Below are 16,018 nucleotides of genomic sequence, written 5' to 3'. Positions count from 1 at the left end.
CCAGCGTCCCAGGCAGCACCTCTAAGAACTTGCTTACAACACAGCAGAAGTGCTTTTGTCCTTAGTGGCCAGGTAGTCTAAATCTCAGATGCCTGTACTCTTTTTGTATAACCTTCTTATGGATCATTTTCACTTTGTTCTTTTTTCCATATGTGACGCCTTTTCTGCTAGAAGAGAAAACTTGCACTAGAGTTCTTTCTGGCTCCCCTGGGGTTTTTAGAACAGTTCTCTGCAGAAAATGTGTTCGTGTAATGCTATTAGTTAATGGAGTTTTGTGATTCATATCTTCTTAGGTTAGAACATGAAATCCACCAGCTGAAACAGAAGATCTGTGAGGTGGATGGTGTTCAGAGACCTCATCCTGGGACCTTAGAGGGGAAGGCTGCTCTTTCCAGCTTGCCGCCCAGGCCTGAAAACTCTCACCTTGCTCCACTGATGGATGCCAGGTACTCAACACTCAACAGATGCCATGCTTTGTATATAATATATATTCCTAAATATAACCTATTCAGTCTGTATAATGTTTCTTGTATGTATGTTTTGAGGGCTGGCCACTTGGCACTGAACAACAAATTGGTGTGCCGTTTTCTCCTTCTCCCAGCTTTCCTCAGTTGCCTATAGTTCTTTGTAGGGTTGAAGTCTTATGGACTTTTCCCCATCCACTTTGGCATGCCTATTGGTGTCATCCTTGCTCAGCTCATGGTTGGGCAGTCATGTTGGTGAGATTGAGTGGGTGTAGGTTCTGATGTTATCAGGAGACATAATCTCACACCAAGCTCCCTGGTCTCCTGGTTCATGCAATCTTTTTATCCACATTTTCCAAAATGTTCTCTGAGGCTTAGCTGCAGGAGTGTTTTTACAGATGTATCTATTAGGACGGAGCTCCACAACTCTGAGGTTGATTGGTTATAGTTTTCTGTAGTAGTCTGTGTAGTAGCAGTTGCAAAGAGAAGTTTCCTTGATGAGGTGAAGACTACACTTATCTGTGGTATGAAGAAAAATATTTAGAATGTAGTTAGGGATTATTATAGTTTAGTAAATTAGTGGTTGTAGATTTTCCTCCAATAATTATGACTTCACTACCACTAGGTAGTTAGCTATGTGTCCAGTTCCAGGCATGATTTCCCTCTTCTTGAATGAGTCCTAAGTCTAATTAGAGAGCTGTTGGTTACGCCAGGGTATGTGTGCCACTACTGCACCCTTAGAGTTATATTGCAGTGCTGGTTTACCATAGTGTTTCATTGACATCATAGCTGGATATATTGGTTACCTCCCTCCTTTGGAAGTTTGTGTGGTGCCTTCTAATGCCATGAAAGCTAGTCTTCAGGAGGGGGCTTTCAGGTCAGTTCCAGCTCACAGGTCTTTGGTATCTGTTACAGAAGTACATAGTGTCTTCATCAATAGGGACTTTCTTTCCATCTCGGAGGAGGTAGGGCAACCAAGTACAACAGCAATAGGCTGTATGTTTTGGGTGTCTCTTGCACAACCCTGGATAATAACTCAGATGAGGGCTCTTCATGTCTGATATTGGTGTTTTTGTTACGTGGTCTTGGCTCTAGGCAGGAGCTCCATAAGCCCAAATGTGGCCTCAATGGCCACATGTAAATAACCTAGTTGGAGTTACAAGATAGGCTAGGAGAATGCAAGGCACTGTTCTAGATGAATAGTCAATATTCATAAAGTAGGCCTTCCATGACCTCAATTTTTGTTAATCATCACAAATGGCCATGTGTGTAAGAAATAAGTATCATTGTGTCTTCCTTTTCCAAATGAGGAAACCCAGTAGTTTGTCTGACAGTGGAATCTTTGAGTGCAGAGCCTCTGACATCCATGACTGTGATTTATACCTTTACTCTGCAATGTTCTGTTGCAGATAAGATCCAGGGGGGGGGTTTCACTAGAACAGCCTACTCTCCATTCAGTTTCAGTTTCATCTTAATTATTTATGTCTACAATACTGTCTCAAGTGGGGAAGCACAGAGAGTGAATGCATAGTACCAGACTTCTCAAAAAGAGGAAAATAGTTTGGAAGTATTTATATAGAATAAATAAAACAAGTATCAGGATTTTCAAGTCATGATAAGGCTTTCTTTTTGTTTTCAGTTTTTCTAAATAGCACGCATGAGAGAAAAGTTAAGATGTCCCTCTTTCAGAGTCTGGACTATTTGACTTAACATGATGATCTCTATTTCCACCATATATATACATACATGGCCTTAGGCATGAAGAGACCCTGTTGTATGGGGCATATTGAAGATGTGCATAGTGACCATGTGTAGCAGTTAGATATATTCACAGCTGTTCAATTTCCATTTTTGTCAGGATCAGTGCTTACATTGAGGAAGAAGTCCAAAGACGCCTTCATGATTTGCACAGAACAGTTAGTGATTCTGGCCACACACCTGCTGACGTGATGAAGGTGAGCTAAAAGAGCCAGGTTATCCAGTCATTACTGCTGCTTAATGAAAAGTCAGATGTGGAATGTTCCAGAAATAGCACTAAATGTCAACTGGATAGAACTGATTAGATTTCAGATAGAATTAATTTAAGAGTAGCTTATTTTACAGTTTTGTAATTCTTAGGAAACATTCATTAAATACACATGTTAAGGTTCTTAACATTCTTTATTTGCTTTGATTTCTGAAAAGTCTACATGTAATGTTTTCTGTTTTCTCACCAAATAAAGCCAATTATTTACTTTGTAAGTTATTCCAAGTAGACATATACTTATCTACTTGAGATGCCTACTTTTTAAGTTGATGTTCATCAAATGACAGTTTATGTCTTTTGTATTAGCAGATATAAATTTTACAAAGTAATGTTTTTATGATACTTTTGTTTATACAGACAAGATAATTTTACGTATTACACCATTACCCTCTTTCATCCCGCCCCGCCTTGATCTTCATCCACATCCTTAGTTTTGCATTTCTTCTATTTTCGTGCCCTGATAGGGATTAGTCTTTGTTTGTTTGTTTTTTTCTAATGCACATTCAAGAAAAAAGACTTGATATCTCTTTTGGAATCTGGATTGTTTTGTATAATTTGATAATTCATTTCCTCCATTTCCCTGTAACTGACAGTTTTGCTTTTCTTTATGGCCAAATAAAACTCCATTGTGCATATTCATATATGTTTATGCATATATATATATAAACATACATATATATACACATACACACATACACACACATTTTCTTTATCCATTCATACAGTGATGGTCACCTCTCTGGTTTCCTAACTTGTTTATTGTGAAAACTGCTGCATAAACATTGCCTTGTAGGTTTCTCTGGTTCATAAAGACTCGGAGTACTTTGGATGTTCTCTCAGAAGCACTACACCTGAGTCGTGTAGGACTGTATGTGTAGTTTTTTTGTTTTTTGTTTTTTTGTTTTTGTTTTGAGGCACTATCATATTGAAGTCCTCAACTTGGAGGCTAAGGAAATCTCGATTGTAATTTTGCTATTTAAATTTAGCATTAGAAATTAGTGGTTCAGTTCTCTCACCTGCAAATAAATCAGGAAGAGACTTGTTTACTTTGTGAATGCAAAGCTGGTGGAAAGGTTGTCCTTTTTGAATGACAGGTATATTTCTTTAGAATTTTGTTCCCATAAATACTTGTAATGGAATCAGCTTTTCTCCCCTCTATGAGCATGCTATAATTTAATACAGAAGGCTTTTCTCTTCTTCTCAGAGTAACGAGGAACTTCACAATGGTGTCACTCAACGTAAGCTAAAATATGAGGTAGGTAGTGATTTTTCAGATTAATAGGGTTGCTTAAATTATGGCATGCTTGTGTGATTAAATTTTCTTAATGTTTAGTTGCATAATTAGAATTTTGAAGTTCCAGTGAGATTAATGGCTAATAGAGAAGGCAAACTATTATATAGACACAAAATTAAAGGGAATCCTGCAGGCCAGAGACTTCTTTGGCTTTATTTGAATGCCCTGTATCTGTGCCCGGATTCTCATTAGCAGCAGTATCCTTTCCCTTGGTCTGCATTTAAAAGGAAGTTAGGAAGTTATATAATTAGGATCAGAAAGGGGAGTGGGGGAATGAAACAGAACTTCTCAATGTTTTAAAAACCTGTTCATTTTATAGATATATAGTTGGCAGTGATACAAAGAAAACCTTTGATCAATCAACTTGTCTTGTCTCTCTGGTGGACAGATGCTATTAGAGCATACAATTGGTAAGAATTTACTTGTGTTTTCTTCCACTAAGGATAATGTAATTCTCATAGAGCTAGGTGATAGAAATCTGCCCACCATATCTACTTACTGAGCAGGGAGCAAAGTGGTGGATGTTCATGGTTTCTTGAATCACTTGGACCACACCTACTCCCCCTGCTAGTCAGCCAGTATTGACATTAGCTTATGGACATCCTTCTAGTGGTACCTCTGGCAGAGCAAGAAGCAGCCTTTTATTTCATTGTTTCCATGGCACCTGACAAATTATAGGCATGCTGCAAGCCTTCCTTAGTGAAGGTTTGTAAGTATCAGCAATGGTATTCTAATTAGGGCGAACATGATAAAGACTCACATTAAATGTACCAAAAACAAACAAAGAAACAAACAAAAAAAGATGGGCATGTTTGCACATTTGGTCATACAGATAACAACCTTTTAAACAATGAATCAAAAGTTTGGGAATGTACTTGAGAGAAAATGCAATCATAGACCAAGAAATGGATACTGTGGAATAATCCTACACGGTGTGCTTCTATCAAAATACCTAGTGATTTGTTAAACTGTGTGAGATGGAAATTGATGTCCTATATATGAATCAATCATCTGTTCTTAAATCACATATCAATCAACACAAATGACTTAGGCTTTCTATCTCACCTCTTAATTAATCCACTCCAATGAAACCAATGGATGTGAGACTCTCCATATGCAAAGTAATCCCAGGGAGTCAAAGCACACCCCCATTTCAACCTCTTTTGACATCCTAAACAGAAAAGGCAGCCTTGGTCTGCATGGTGTGTTGTCCCACTTCTGCCCAAAGATGACACTGACTCTCCCAGCATCCTTAAAGAAGAAGGAGGTGAGATGGATCCGAGCAGCCACTGGAGCCATTCAGTGTCAGAGAATACCTCACTCCCCACAACTTTCTCCATGATGAAGAACACTGGTGATGAACTTTGTTACCTTGGGAGCTCTGACCACCTTGAACCAAAATGTGTTCATCTGCCTGAAACCACTTTCCTTAATGGAAGCAGCACTAGAGAGGCACAGAAATCTCAGAGTGGGTCAGAAAATGGCAGTGGGCTGATGACTCCTGAAGAGAAACAAAGCTGGGGGATCGAGTCCAGCTGGACATGGCTGCAACACATGTCCCAGCAAGCTCCAGTAAACAGAGGAAGCCAGCAAGCGATGCAAAGCAGGGTGCAGTGTTTTGTTCTCTCTGAAAGCAATTCTCAAAAGGAGCCTCCCACTGGCAGCTCTCCTCAGACCACATCAGCTTCCACATTGTGTTGTGAGCAACAGAATGAGAAAGAGTTAGATTCTGAAAACACTCGCTTCCTATCTCCACTAGTCAGTATCAGGGCAGAAGCAAAGAAGGGACTGGGATATTTTTACCACAAGTTCTCAGACCTGTATAAAGATACCGGTGGCCACCTGATACAGGCTGGGACAAAAGTAATGAGCCAAGCCAAGCATGTGGGGAGTATGTGTGACTCAGGTGGGCTGGCCTCCCAAGTGACAACCTTCTTAAGAGGCCTGCCCTTATTGGAGCACTTACCTCTACGGCTGCCTGTGAGGTCACTCATGATGCCATTAGTTCCTCCTCTTCCTGAAACTCAGATTGGTACCCTCAGCAGTGAAAATGGAGGAAGCCCGAGGTCAGACAAGAGCACAGCACCTTACATAGACTTGGCCTTCACATCTGCAGGCTTACCAGATTCCTGGCCAAATTCAGTTTTCTGTCTTGATTATGAAGATGCTAGGAAGATCACTGCATTTAAGCAGACCCTTATATCATTCCCAGAGCAAATGCTGAGACTTCAAGAGTACCCTCTCACAGACCTCCTTGAATACATGACCTGTTCTTTGTCAGAGCCTTTGGGCTTGGTGAAGGCAGTCAAAGGCATTTACTGGCTCGCAGTTGCTAACTGCACCCAGCCTGACCCCCAAGCTGCATGCTTGATACTGCTGCCTTCCACTCTGTATGCCCTGGTACTGTTAGATAATTGCCCAGACTCCATGAGCATCTTTCATGTCCTCCCTCTCTCTGCATTGCAGGAGATTCAGGTGGGCTTTGGTGGGCAGAGCATTCGATTTCTGGCCTCCACACATGACCCCTTGCTTACGGTACTCACTTACAACAAGAGCCTCTCTCAACAGCTCTGCAAGGACCTCCTGGGTGTGCTGATGACTGAGTCTGAAGCTGCCTCCTACACAAGTCACCCTTTGCTCCAGCAGGATCTCGTTCAGCTTTCTCTTGACTCGGAAGCAGAAATCCCTCCTCTAGCTTTGGCAAACGGAGTTCAGTTGACATCCAATTTCCAGGCAACCTTGGTAGATATGGTTTACTTTCTTCATGGAAATATGGAGACCAGTGTTCCTTCTCTGGCTGAAGTTCGGATACTGCTCTATACCACAGTCAGACTGGAGAGTGAAGGCAGTGGTGGCCCCTGCCCATCATTCATTCTTCTGAGCACCCACATGGCACTCTTGAGGGAGGACCGTGTGTTTTACCCCCACATTCCCTGTCTAAGCACACTTCCTCCACATGGGCGATTTGATGTGATCAGTTGTCAAGCTCTGAGTGAATTCAGGTGTGTCATTGTTCCAGAGAAGGACAAAGTGTCAACGGTAGAGCTGGTCTTCCTAAGGAAACATGGGCTTCCCTTGAACACAGGAAGTGGTCTATCCAAGCAGTGTGAAGTTGCCTCAAACACCCAGATGCTCACTCCATTGTGTCTTCAGGATGGGCAGAATCAGGAACTTGATGTTTGGAAACTGACTTTCAATTCTCAGGATGAGGCTCTTTGGCTGACCTCATACTTGAGAAGACTCTAGTGGGCCGGGGCCATACTTTTAAAGATACAGGGCATTTTATTTTGGACCTTCAATAAAGTGAACATTATGGAAACAGTCAAGGAAATATGAATATTTCAGTGTACTTAATCAAATGGGGATGAAGCAGGACTCTAAAATTGGAAGTGCAAATACATTGAATAAAGCAAAATGAAAATAGCTTATAACAGAACTGGAACAATATACTTATTGCCACCTGCTTCATTGTCTTGAAACTCGGACTGTAAATTTGGATCTACTCAATTATTGACGAAGTGATTAAAGCATTCTGACTGCTTGACTTAGTGCCAGTTCATGGTATGATGGTTTAGAATCTGGTGGTGCCTGCTGGCATCTAGTGGACTAATTTGTGCGGACTGGGAAGGTGCCCAGTCTGGTGGTGACCTTCCTTGGCACTTTCCATGCTGGCCATGAGTAGCATATCTGTGAGGCAGAGCACATAACTGCTTTATCTAACTTCCTCTGTCCATCCCCCACTCACAACTTTTACCATATTCTCCTTCTTTCTGAACTTTCGTGTTTTTATGCTAGAAGGATTTTGACTTGTAATGTGTCAAATATCTGGTTGCCTTAGATGACATTCAGCACTCTGCTGTGTCTTTCATTCCTCTTGCCTCTTGACTAGCCATCACTCAAGTCCTCTAAGACAGATATTTTGCTGGACTGAGGTAAACTTGTAACTATCCACGCATGCTATGTTCTTCATTTACTTCTGTGTGGCAATCAAATGAGCAATCAGAAAACGTGTTTTGAGTTAATTGATATCATCCAGTTACTTGACCATTGTTCTTTCTCTTGCTTGCATGTCCACTAAATTCGACAGTGTCAGAAGCTGGTGCATAGGAGGGGCCTCTTTTCTCCATTTGCTCACCTTCTTCTCTCAACTGGGCCCAGGCTCAGCACTCTGGGCGGTTGAGTGAGTCCCTGACTTTATTAAACCACTCACTTTAGCTTTGGCCTGGAAGGGCCCTTCTGTTCTGGTTGTATTTTTGGCTAATGTAAAATGTAAATATGGGCCCTCCATTTCTGCTACGAACTGGTAATAGGGATGAGTCAAAAGCTAACCTATACAGAAACCTACCAACTGCTTTTCATCCTAATTGCCAACTGAGAGTAATGGGCTACTCAAGAGTTTATGCATTTCCATCTGTTTTGCTCTGTGCAGATTCTGGGGAAGTGAACAAGAAAACACAGAACTGGAGAATGTGTTGTGGCCTATCAACCTTGTTTTCTATGGACCAATGACAGGCATTTTGTTTTCCAGCCAAGATTTCTCTTATTTGGGAGTAGAGTGTGTTTTTGTCACTTCCAAAACACTTGTCCCTGATAGACACTTACCTTGCCTTACACCCAAAGGCTTTTAACTATATAGTGAACACTGTGAAAATTACTACCATCTGCCTTGGGGGGGGCAGTGATGGGACACAATGGGACTTGAAATGTACCATTATATCTGTCTCATAACTCATCAATACCGTTTCTCCTAATTCTTATTTTTTACCTAATATGATTTGTATTACTTTTTCTTAAATAGTCCTATTCCTCTTTTGACATATATCTTGGATTGAAAAACAATCAAATTTGAAGGTGCCCATAGAGGAATGTGATGGTCAGGAATAAGCAGCAATACAAAGGCGATCATCATTTTAACAGAGACTGTCTGCCTCAGATTTCCATTTTTCTACCATGCTACATATAGTGGTCTTTAGAGTTGTTTTGCTATATGGAACATAAAATAAATGTCAGCATTATGTAAAATCATGATACTTGTCTTCATATTTTGAGTTGCTGTATGTTTCAAAGAACTTGAAATGGTAATGCTGTTCTGTTCAGCTCTCACCACATAATGGACTCACCTCTAGAGTCTTACTTGTGATCGTGCTTGTCACATCTCTCACCTAGGCACACTTTGTACATTGAAATAAAATATGTTTCATGGGTGTGAGAGTTTGATTGATATGCCCTATACAATAGGAACCAAGATTTTTTAATATTCTAGAAGCCTGTACACTTGCTCCCTTGTCTACCATGGCTTCCTTTTTCAGGCGTTCCCACCCTCTGATACCCCCTCCTGCATTAGAGCAGGTATGAGACTATATACTGTATGCAGCCATGGTAACAGCTCAGTTGTAGGCAGTTTCCAGGTCAAAAAAAAAAAAACCAAACAAACAAACAAACAGGTTTTCTATGTACCTGTTTCTCTGGCATTTTTCATTGTTGGAACAGAAGCATAAACACTTGCATGGTAGGACTTACTGATATATTCTAGTTCTCTTTGAGAACTTGAAAAGGTAATTTCATCTGAATTTGATTAAAACTCATCTTGCTCACAGCTGCCTGTTAGAGACTTGTACTTGGCAGAGTGGATTTATTTAGACTTGGTTGAAAAGCATCTCAAAACAGTTTGTCCTCACAGTCTGAGTTCTTAGAAAATACTCATCTTTCACTTAGAAGAGTGCACTTAAACCTTCCAACAGTAATAATTACAGTAAATGTCTCTTAGACCCTTATATCGCAGATGCCTTATATGATAAATAGATCCGAACTGCTTTTATTAATGGTTCATTGATGGTCAGGCTGTTTCATTTGGTTGTCTAGTTTCTAGTGAGGCCATTTTAGTAAAATAGTTTTACAGTGTACAGTATGTAGCTTAGGCGTCTTCATTCATCAAAATGTTTGTTGTTAAAAATGTTCCATCCATCATCGGTTGCCAAGTATCAAACAACTCTTGAAGTTTTGGTGGTATAGGAAAGACAAAAGGCTTTTATTTGTCACTGCTGATTTGCAAGCCATTGGAAGTGACTTTATTGAAGCCTACAGATCCATCTGAGCTAGACTCACGTGCCACACGTGCCTCATTTTGAGATCTGTACACAGGAACAGTCACCATCATAGAAGTGATAGAAGCATCCAAGACCAGTCATGCAGGTTTCTGTTAATATCATTGCCTACTTACCACTCCCTGTAATTCTCCATCTTCCATCTGCCTAGTCAAAGCACTCTCTGTAAGGGAACAAAGCAAGTAGATTTTGCAAGTTGCGTTGTATCATATCTGTAGAGTGGAGGGTTCTCTACTTCCTCTCCTCTGAATTCTCACCCAACATTTTTCAGTGTTTCCTCTCTTCTGGAGCAACAGCTTCTAAAGCCATTACCATCCAATCTGTTCAGGATACACCTTTGATATTTTTGAAAGCTCTTCAGTAAGCAAGGTGACTGCTCTAGTAAATTAAAAGGAACCAGTTTCTATTGTATATCATTTCTCTGGACCTTGTTTATTGAAACTCTTTATTAACAAAGTGGATTACGATCATAAGAATAATTCTAATTAACTCGTGCACTGTGGCTTCCAAAATGTCAGCTGTTGCCCATATATTGTTCCTTTGTCCTGGAAAAGAAAATTGTCATCATTCTTCATTTCACATTTGAGGATTTGAATGAAGAAATGATTCCTATAGTATGCTGGTTACATAGCTTAGCAAAATCTGAATGAGCTAGGTCTCCTAAGCCCTTAGAGATAGTGTGGTATTAATCCAAGGTCCTTCCTGACATTGTGGGTTGGGTTTTGCTAGAGTGAATGTAAACCTGCTTTAGCTAATTTTTGGCTATTTGTTGCACTCTTACTCTCTACCTACTCACACTCTATATTCCCAGTTTCTTATGACCTGCCTCCTTTTCAACAGTGTAGCAGATTGGTCTGCCTGGGGTTCCCCTTTTTCAAGTTGCTGGGGCATGACAAGGTGACTGATGTATAATAGCTCCAACTAGAACTATCACCCTGGCATGTGCAATTTTAGAAAAGAAAGAATTAGATTTTTTTTGCTTTGGTAGGAAGAGAGACAGGAGAATTGGTACTTCTGATTTAAATTAGAGCAGAGTTTAATCTAATTTTAAAGGGTAGAAAACAAATACCCTGATCTACCTGTATTTTTTTTAAGCAAAGTTTTGTTATGGGTTCCAGGAGATTAGACAACAGTTCTTAGGGCTGACCTTGTCATGGTCAAGGGTGAACTGAATTTAACCATCTGATACATAATTGGTGATTAGGAAGATGTTGATGACTCCCTGTAGAATTAGGCTACTTGCATAGCCTACAGTGAGCCTCACAAATACTAATGCCACTTTCTGTTCACTTCCTCGATATGATTCTTTTGAAAGAGACTGCCTGAGTGGGAAGAGAGAACTTTAATCTTAAGTGTATACAGTGCAGTCGGAGTTCTGCTTTAGCCTTTTGACTGAGGATCTAACTACAATGTTTCAGCCACAATTTCTTAAAAATGTTATGTGCACACACAGGTAATGCAGAAAATATTTCTTAAATGCAGAAAAATATTTTTATTTCAATTTTAAAGATAATTATCTCTTATGTATAGACATGTAATCCAAGGCACATGCTTGATCTTGACTGTTTACTTCTAAGTGGAACCATTCCACAGGACATTTTAAGGTTCTTGTAGCATCTTATATATTTACCAACATTGAATTTGCTGCTTTCTAACAGGAGGCCTTTTTATCTCTCTACATCTATCACTGATGTATCACTGGCTTTCTTACTGAGGCTAGGAGTCTTGTGCAGTGCAGGAAAGGTGACTGATTCCAAAATAAACCATGCCCTTATATTTAAAAGCACACGTAAACCATGTGGTATGATGTAGCTCAGTGTCTAGGGTGAAACCAGGTATTTAAATTACAGCTATGTACAAATCAAGAGCACATTTATTAGGCATTATATTGGTTTTTCTTACTGTCCAAGACTAACATTTTTAGGAGAATGTTAAGAACTTTTCACAACTATATCTAAGAATTCTATTTCTCATATAATTGACCTCATAAAGTAATTAAAATAAAACTACCCTGCAGCAATGACTTGGTGAAAATATGTCCATTTTTAATTTTTCTCTCTGCATTATACATCTGTTTGGAAATCTTCAGATCCCTGCTGTACTCACTTCTGATGCAATCAGGTGCATTCAGGATAGTATAGTCATAGACCCTTATTCATTTCTGTTATAGTTATTTCTATATGCTCATTAATAGTTTATTTGATATGAAAGCAGTGAGATTGAAACTGTACCCAAGTAAACTGTATTCAATGATGATAGCAGTAGCGAGTCAATATTTCTCATCTCCAGCATACTGAGAAATGAGGAGAGTATCTGCCATGCTTCAATGTCTCTTCCTGGCTGCGTGTCAAAAACCATACAGGTTCACATATAAGTGTAGGTGTGGGAAGGGTGCCTGTGTTAGAGTTTCTGTGACCCTTATGAACACCATGAACAAAACCAGTTTCGGGAGAAAAGGATTTATTTCATCTTAAAACTTGTAATTCATTATTCAGGGACGTTGAGGCAGGAACTCAAAGAGGGCCGGAACCTAGAGGCAGAAGCCACGGAGGGGTGCTGCTTACTGACTTGCTTCCTGTGGCTTCATCAGCCTGCCTTCTTAGAGCACCCAGGACCTTCAGCGCAGTGGTGGCACTGCCCACCGAGAGCTCCGCCCTCTCTCATCAGTCAAGTATACCAGAGGCATGCCACAGGCCCAACATGTGTGCTTGGGGCATTTTCTTGACTAAGATTCCTTTTTCTCTGATGACCTTAGCTTATAGCAAGTTGACATAAAAATAAGCCAGCATGGGGCCCTAAGTTGATGTGAGCTGTATAGATATTTAAGTTCCAGCTGATTCTCGTAATGCATCCCCACTCAACTCATACACCTAGGAACATTGTCACAGGTGGATGGTTTGTTGTTGTTTTCTTTTATTTTCTCTTCAAGGATGTCTGACCTGAGCATTAAGCTACCCTACTTATATTAAAGATTGGTTTCACAGCTGCATTCTTTGATATGAAAAACTTAATTAGTCATAGGATAGACTGTGGAGCCAGATTAGAGGATTCAGTTCTTTCTCATTTTGAAACTGAACTGGAAACAAAGATAGCTAAGTACTATAGTAGAGGAAGGGGAGCCAACCCCCTTGCTGGTGGTATTAGCAGTTGTTAGTTACTCCTTGGAATGCCACAATAACAGTTCCTGCTTGCCAAGTCTATTTCTCACCCTATAGCTCACAGTCTACACCTAGACACAAATGATCCTAAGACATCATTTTGGGTCTGTAGAAGAGATAGCATTCCTTTACTTGGAAAGTTTAGGTACTACATGTAACATAGCGGGGATCAAGGGAAACAAAGCAGGAACCTCAAGGCTAAAAATTTACGTATGGAGGTGAGAGCTATTGTTTATCATTAAACGTGTTCTTATAAATAGACCAAGTAAATTCTTTTTCCCTTTCCATCTTCAAACTTATAAACATATAGCATGTCAGGGAAGGTCTATATTTAAAGTAATTTAGACATGGGCTGTCAATGAATCAGAGTGATTAGCAGAGCTCATATTGAAAATCACCTCTAAGCATTTCCATTTTGGTTTTTGACATCAATGACAGATAATTAGATATGCCATTTGTCAAACAGTGACTCTTGTTGTGGGTGACCAACCACCAGGGAAAAAATCATGATGCTCTAAAAAGGCTTTGGTAACTTCAGACAGTGCCAACATATTGACTCTGTCAACTAGATTAGAAGCTACAGTCAGAAATTGTACATCTCTGTGACACTCAGTGGTCTGAGTTGTCACAGAAGCAGCCAGGTAGCACTAAACCTGTGAGTACCTGCCTAGTCCCCAGATCCCTTTTCTCCCTGGTAAATGGCCCACTGGTTTCTTTTTGGTCAAAACCTTTAATATTATTGCATGTTTATGGACTTTCCAACACCTTGTCAGTGCTCGTGTGATGTATTCATTAGCCCCGTTTATTGTAGATGGATGGCCTCACTTTAAAACTGAATATTGGAATAATGTACTAGTGTGAAGTTCATACCCTGTGTTTTCAGCCCACTTGCTTCCTAGAGTGAGGTTGCGCCCCTTCTCATTTGATAGAGTTCATAATGGTTAGCCCCTCGTGTAGATATCATGAAGATTGATAGAATTAATGTATGAAAACTGGTTAGCATGCCTACAGTATATGGTAAGTATTCAGCTAATGTAACTATAAGTGTGATTCTATTTTTTTTACTGCTGCTGCTTCAAAGACACATTGTCTGATATTCTCTAAAGCCCCTGGTTAGTGTAAATTATGAATATTTGGAGATTTCTTCCTGCTTATACTCAAGAACTCATTTTGAAAATTAATTTTTCATACTGCATCTTCCACTGACCCCTCTGGCTTCCTGCCACCCAGAACATAAATACTTGTCAGCCAAGTCAATTATCAATCAAGTGGAGCCTAAAGAAAATACTTGAGCTTTGTCTTAATTCTAATTTACACAGATTTCCACACCACAGTGACTTCATTATAAAAACAGCCAAATGGTAAAGATGAATTGAATTTGAGCAAAATGCCCAGGTTTTACAGCTTTATGAACAGCAGTCAGATATGTGAAGGAAAAAAATGTTTAGTTGATAAAGACTTTGCAAAAGAAGAAACTGATTTTTTTTTAAGTTAGAAAGTGTAATCTAATCTGTCCCTATTTTTGCTTGATCTTATAAATTGGAAGGAACTTCAAAGCCAAACAACATTTTGAAGTGTCTTTGCCCTAACTTTCTGGAGTGGTATATCTACAGAAATGGTCTTTTGTTAGGAGAGAGGCTTAGCATGTCTTTTTCAAAGAAAGTCATCATTTCTCTAAAAAAAACTCTACTGGTTTCATGCTCTTTTCTCTGCTCGAGACACGTTTCTCTTCTGCGCAAGCAGGGTATTGGCCGCAGCACAGTGATGCTCCATTCTCTTTGTTCTCCCTGTCTGATGTGCCTTTGATAGCGGATGTATTCTCGTTGTTTGGGAGCAAATCCAGACGACCTGAAGGACCCCATTAAGATTAGTATTCCCCGCTATGTCCTGTGTGGTCAAGGAAAGGATGAACACTTCGAGTTTGAAGTCAAGGTAAGTGTTCCTTCTTCACCCTTCTAGAAGAACAGAGGTTGGAAGCTGTGCAGTGCTTCTTCTGTGTATGAAATTACTTATGAATATTATTTTATAAGACATTGTCATGCACATCTTGAATCCAGTCTGTGAAATACTAAACTGTGGTACTGTCGGGGGAGTAACCTGTAAAAACAGGATCATGTCCGGAGGCAGAAATACACAGTGCTGCAGGTGGTGCAGAGGGTGTCATCCAGCTATCCCAGTGCCCAGCATTTTCCTGATTTTAGTTCCGGAAATTCAACATTCACTCATTGCACATGTGCACAGGCATGTGTGTGCTCTTGTGGCATGCACATACACACACACACACACACAATCAGGACAAAACAGAACAGTTGATAACACCACCTATGGCATAGGCTTTGGCTCTATTTTTCTCATCTATAAAAACAGTAATATCGATGCTGTAGGAATATTATTTCATGTGAAGTCTGTGTCAAGTGCTAGGATGTAATAAATAATAAATTCTTGTAACTGTGTTATCAGTATTGCTGTGGGGTGTGTGTGTGTGTGTGTGTGTGTGTGTGTGTGTGTGTGTGTGTATTCTATTAATTAGAAGCTTTCTTAACCCTTTTTAGGTTTTTTTTGTTTGTTTGTTTTTTGGTTTTTCGAGACAGGGTTTCCCTGTATTGTTTTCGAGGCTGTCGGTCCAGCCTGGCCTCGAACTCACAGAGATCCGCCTGCCTCTGCCTCCCGAGTGCTGGGATTAAAGGCATGCGCCACCACCACCTGGCTTTTAGGTATTTTATTTATATGACTTTTAGGGAAGAGATGAGCTTTCCAAAATAATGACTTCATCTTATTTTTTTAAATTTATTTCCATTGACTCATAACACTTAGTTAAATGTTGCTGACTGCCATCCCCTCCTCCTCAGTGAATTAATGATTAATCACATTTTCTTCATTCAAGGATGGACAAGGATATTAATGTAATGAAGCCCTGTGCAGTATTGGTGTGTGGATGCTTAAGGGTGGCCTTGAAAGTAGTTGGTTTGGAT

At 40.0% G+C, this 16,018-nt stretch overlaps 1 protein-coding gene across 8 annotated transcripts in view; it reads left to right on the top strand.

Moving 5' to 3' along the window:
- Kif16b (kinesin family member 16B) overlaps positions 1-16,018 on the top strand; it is a 263,590-nt gene that overhangs the window by 178,845 nt on the left and 68,727 nt on the right. For 2 of the 8 annotated variants that reach the window (XM_040746393.1, XM_040746392.1), the window contains 4 exons: positions 294-446; positions 2,323-2,419; positions 3,695-3,745; positions 14,856-14,978. In XM_040746393.1, the coding sequence (XP_040602327.1) occupies positions 294-446; positions 2,323-2,419; positions 3,695-3,745; positions 14,856-14,978 (424 nt within the window). Of the gene's footprint in view, positions 1-293; positions 447-2,322; positions 2,420-3,694; positions 3,746-4,963; positions 8,810-14,855; positions 14,979-16,018 lie in introns of those variants that run through there. The other 6 variants (XM_021226393.2, XM_021226394.2, XM_040746390.1 and 3 more) reach the window with 4 other exon arrangements.

Source organism: Mesocricetus auratus, unplaced genomic scaffold (assembly GCF_017639785.1).
Source record: "Mesocricetus auratus isolate SY011 unplaced genomic scaffold, BCM_Maur_2.0 Super-Scaffold_100004, whole genome shotgun sequence".
NCBI classification, from domain to species: Eukaryota; Metazoa; Chordata; class Mammalia; order Rodentia; family Cricetidae; genus Mesocricetus; species Mesocricetus auratus.
This window is presented reverse-complemented; position numbering and strand designations above follow the sequence as displayed.